Source organism: Triticum aestivum, chromosome 6D (genome assembly GCF_018294505.1).
Source record: "Triticum aestivum cultivar Chinese Spring chromosome 6D, IWGSC CS RefSeq v2.1, whole genome shotgun sequence".
Classification (NCBI taxonomy): Eukaryota; Viridiplantae; Streptophyta; class Magnoliopsida; order Poales; family Poaceae; genus Triticum; species Triticum aestivum.
Genome location: NC_057811.1, coordinates 457,873,201 through 457,878,395, shown reverse-complemented (window position 1 = coordinate 457,878,395; position 5,195 = coordinate 457,873,201). Strand labels below are relative to the sequence as shown.

At 47.2% G+C, this 5,195-nt stretch overlaps 1 protein-coding gene across 2 annotated transcripts; it reads left to right on the top strand.

Annotated features, from left to right (window-relative positions):
* Nucleotides 1-1,197: 1,197 nt before the first annotated feature.
* LOC123145856 (uncharacterized) lies at nucleotides 1,198-2,753 on the top strand. 2 transcript variants are annotated; one of them, XM_044565362.1, is made up of 3 exons: nucleotides 1,198-1,823; nucleotides 2,194-2,345; nucleotides 2,489-2,753. In XM_044565362.1, exons 1-3 carry the CDS (start codon nucleotides 1,218-1,220, stop codon nucleotides 2,496-2,498), a joined length of 768 nt encoding a protein of 255 aa, XP_044421297.1. In that variant the 5' UTR covers nucleotides 1,198-1,217; the 3' UTR covers nucleotides 2,499-2,753. The 2 variants fall into 2 exon arrangements, with proteins under 2 accessions (XP_044421297.1, XP_044421298.1); XM_044565363.1 differs by having other exon boundaries at nucleotides 2,209-2,345; nucleotides 2,489-2,750.
* The last annotated feature ends 2,442 nt before the right edge of the window (nucleotides 2,754-5,195 follow it).

The window sequence follows — 5,195 nt, the reverse complement described above, 5'->3', positions numbered from 1 at the left end:
AAATAACATTTATTTAGATGAGCTATTACCGGAGCAGATATATTGTATTTCTAGCTGAAGTTAACATTGCTATGCTAAACTATTTCACTATGCAACAACTCCAGGGAAAGAAACATACATATAAGCCTAATCTTAAATGTATGGAAATGTTGAAGCTTCAACGCCGTGGTCCAGCTTTCGTGGAGGACTTGCACCATTTGGGACTTCTGTTGGATGAGGGGTTGGCCACGAACATAGCATAGGTCGACGGCGGGGAGGGGGTCTATGTTGGTGAAGAGGGTGACACTAGGAAGGAGGCCAATGGTGTGAAAGAGGGTGATGGAGGGAGGAGGACGACGGGAGGAGAGGGAGGCAATGGTGGGGCGACGACACAAATAGAATTGAGGTGGAGGGCTGGTGGCTGGACAGTGGTGAGCTTGTGAGAATGGAACAATGGCGACGCCATCGATAGCGCTTCGTGGCGGACTTGTGATAAGGAAACAATCCAACGTCATGGATAGTGCTTCGACGGGGTTCATGAAAGTTCATGAAAATGGAGATACACAAGTAAGTGTAAAGCCAGTTGGCGATGGCACTGTCATCGTAAATATATTAAGCTCTGTGATTTCGACTTCACGAAGATAAGCTTCGGCAACTTCACCAAATTGTACTATGAGAGGCCTCTGATTCGTGTAGTTGGTGAAGCATGGCGTTGAAGGAGATCCGAACAACCCCTAAACTAAAATTGTGCTCTTGGACATCAACATATCAAACTGAAAAAAGACTGATTGATGCGCCTAAGCAGTCAATGGTTAAATAAAATTTTGTAGGTCTACCTCATGATACTATCCATGCATTCCATCTTTAAGAAGTCATTCAAGTAACTTAATCATTTGTTCGATTAGTTTAGCTGCATTGTCACCCGTAGCAACGCACGGGCATATTTACTAGTTATATTATATTTATATATCTCTCCCTAATAATAAAGCACGGATCGACTTTGTCGGGTTGTATGGACAAAATCGTAATAAAAACGATATAAACGAGGTGGTACTAATAACTATCTATATATCCCCCGCTGTGTTGTTGTTTTCGTCCCTCTTCCACCGATTTTTTCGTCGGTTTTTTTACCCCGCGTATCTCACGTTGATCTGGCCCACGAGCGTACCTAGAAACCAAGAGACCAAGTCCAACAATCATGCCCTCGCTCTCGGCGCACATCGCTCTCCCTACCCCGGATGCTCACGCCTCCCTTAACCGACCAACACGGTCCAACCCCTCTCGCTCCTCCCTCACCCCGGTCGCCGGCGCCAACGCACCGCACTGCACACCGCCAATCCATCTCCCTCTATTCCGTGGTCGGCTCCGGCGGTGGTGACCATGGCACACGGGCGGCTTCCAGTCAACGACCACACCAGTATCTCTACTGCCTGCAACGTGTGGTGATGTGGTCCACAAGCATGACCGGCAGCCATGGCAGATCGTGCGACGATGAGGCTCCATCAATGGGTAGGCACCATGCCGCGTTGGCATCCCCATCCGCCTCAGTCTCCGCTGGCAACACACATAGATCACGCCGACCTACCCTCCCGCAGCCTCATGGTCCCTCACGGCCGTTGCTAGCGCAGCAACTCGATGCCGCCAGATCGGCTTGGCCGCTGCTTCCGCCCCAATACTTTTCGGGCAGCCAACGATGCACGTGTCATCGCAGACTTGTTGGCCTTGATGAACAACACTCCTTGCGCGGACGCGTCGGCCTCATCGGTCATCGCCCCACTGAACAACAGCATGTAAGACACCACGGCTACCGGTCTGGCATGATGCTATGGTCTGACGACGTCAAGGTACTGTATTATTTTTACTTGATCCAGGTACTTAATCTTTGCCTACTAAAGATGGGTTGATCCATGTAGTAATCTGGTTGGTTTGATCCATGAATTAATCTTTGTTGATCCATGTAGTAATATATAAGAGATCCGTGTAGTCGGATGGGTTGATCCATGTAGTAATCTGGTTGGTTTGATCCATGAATTAATCTTTGTTGATCCATGTAGTAATATGTAAGAGATCCATGTAGTCGGATGGGTTGATCCATATGCATGTAGTAATCTGTTAGCTAGAGATGTATGATCTTAGTATTGATCAGAGAGCCCGCCTGCATAAAACTGCTTTCAATTATATTCTGCCGGATTTGTTCCTCATAGGACTGTACAGGGATATTATTTGCAGGGGATACAGTATATACAGGGAGATCATCTTATAGGACAGGGAGATTATCTACCATTGTTCACATATAGCAGATATGCAACAGAAGAAGTTCCTCCACTGCTACTCCGAAAATTAAGCAAAAATGATCTCCATCCTTGGTAATGTTGAGAAGCCCAAAATATTATTTACCCGTCGTGTAACTATTATTTATTTGACCACTACATGTATAGATGCCAGGAGAACATGTATAGCTGCATATCTATTATATCTGAACAATGACAGATTTGACGATTACACGTAGGAGTATATAGCTGCCAGGTGAATTGGACCCAATCCTTAGGTGAACTCACATAGCCTGCCACGCTTCTGGATGGATCCTCCGCCCCGCCCTCGAGCTTCAGGTTGTATACAGTCCCCGTCAGAAGCCCAGTTGCTATATTGCTCCCGTACCATGGTCCCAGGCTGGCAATAGCAAGCATGTCAGCTACGGCAAGGTTGGAGGCAAGTTACCCCCTACATCCATCAGCGTTGTTCTTCTTTACAGTCTAAGATGGAATGGAATATATGAATGACACGAACTGCTCCATTGACTGATTGGAAACGTCCGACGTTGTAGGATAAATCAGTCTGAATTTTGAGGGCTCACCTCTGTATCTTTTGTTTACATGCAGTCTGAAACTTTGAATGTAGTACACATGCATCAAGCCTTGCCAAGGAACCCCTGTGAAAAGTGAGGCAGCGCCGAAGCAGTAGCTAGCATGGGGCGAGTCACGTCTGTGGTATTGTAGGCAATCACCACCATGGACAAGCTCGCTGGAATCAAGTCAGGTGACGACACCGAGCTTCCACATTCCTATTGTTTCTTCCAAATTCAGAAGAGAGAGGTTGAGTTATCATTTCCTTTTCCCAAATTATCTAACCGGGCAGTGAGATAATGACAAATGTGGCATCGATAAGTGATGATTCTCATGATCTGCCTTTTAGTGGTATCTTCTAAGGTATCCCTGTCTTTTTTTAGTTCTTATATTTTTATGATACATTTTTGTTCCTACAAATAGTTCATTTCCTAAATACGGATATCTTAATTGTGTTTGGCCGTAGGAGCGTTGACACCATTAAAATCACATCTTCATGAGATTCTAACCCTGAAGGTAGTGCGCGCCCCATTTTATTATACAGGCTCCAGAATACTAATTATATCTGACAAAATAATGCCTTTTTAGCACGAACATAAATTGATGGGAGGGTATGATCTTCATTGTCCTCAATGCTACTACTTTTTTGAAATATCAATGCTGCTACTTGGTTAGGTTAACAAAGGTTGCCAAAGGAATTTGCAACCTTGGTACTACATATTTGACATAACTGGTGTTGAACACAATACTTTGGCCGGCCCCATTGCAATGCACTGGAACATTAAGTGAGTACTTTTGTAAACTACAAAAACTATTCCATCACATATCATCTATCCTGGTTGGTGAGATTTTTGAATAGAGCCCTATAAACCGGAAGAGAGGTAGTATGATGGGGGTAGGATTCCTCGGCCAAGCATGCACAATTAAAGAAAACATGTTGATTAACGAATGGACTTGTAACAATATATGAGCTAATTAAATGGATCCACGGTGCATGCATAATTAAATGAGGAACATGCAGGATTATGAATGTATTAAAAGTGCCCCTAGGGGGATTGACTACCTACATCATTAAAAATCTTTGATCTATTTCTTTTTGTCATAAATTTGATGTCTCGTGTTGTACACTTTCTTGCATCATTTATTCTTAATTATCAATCTGTAGAATTGATGACATATTGATGCAATTTGCCTGAACTCGAATTGTTTTATTGGGGTCTATAAATTTTATGATTTTTTTGTTGTTCATCCGTTGCAACGCACGGGCACTTTTGCTAGCAATAATAAAGCGCGGATTGACTTTTTAAGTTCATCGTCACAATACGCTTTTTTCTCGTGAATTTACGCTTTCAGTTTAAATCTAAAACGTATAAGCAAGGTAGTACTAATAAAATTTGATACGTCCCGAACGAGCGAGGCGTAGATGCATCCTCATCCTGGCGACGACGGCATCCCCGGTAGGCCGAGCCACGACGGCATTGAGGAAGTCGACAAACCGAAGGCGCTGCTGCCGGCGTCCGCCAGGCCGTACTACATGGCGCTGTGGCAAAGGCATGGGCAGCCACCGCCAGCGCAGCTGCCGCGGATGGCGGTCGACAATCGACGGTACAGGTACGAGCGCGTCCCGGGAGAGTAGAGGACGAGGTTCCCATGGCTGATCCAGGCACCGCGGATGGGCCCGCGCCCGACCGGCAACGGTGGCTTCAGGACGAACACCACAAGGGTCGAGAGCGTCACCACGATCAAGCCAGACGAAGGCGGCGCACCTTACCAAGTGAACGTGCCGGTATCGGGCAACGGGAGCCTGTAGCAGCACCGGCACCATGATCACCAGGGGTCAACCATCGCAAATGCCGCCAGGACATCCCGCTAGACGCCGGGGAGGAGGACTTCGGAAAGGCTCCCCGGGCTTCCTCTCGCTGGAGGCAAAGCGCGGGCAGCTGCCGGCCCTGTTTCACTCTCTGCTGCATCGTGTTCTGGCTGGCGGTGGTCGTCATCGTTGTGGCCGTGCTCACCGTGTACCTCATCTACCGCCCGCAGCCGCCGAAGCTCCGGTGACGGATGCGTCCCTGAACGACGGGTATGTGGACGAGTTGACCGTCCCCAGCGGCCCGGCCCGCGGCCTCGCGCTCAACGCCGACCTCACCGCGCTGGTCGCCATCACACAGCCTGTATCGATCAACGATTCGTTGGCTTATCCTGGTTGCGAAAGTTTGATCAGCCCTTCCACTATTGTGCATCCATAGAATAGTCCCACCTCGCTTCATTAGATCGAATCAGTCCAGTTTATATACATGTTGCTTAGCAAATCAATAAGCAAGCTTGGAAATCAAACAAGTAGAGGGCAGAAAGAGGGATTGGTGTCCAGATGGC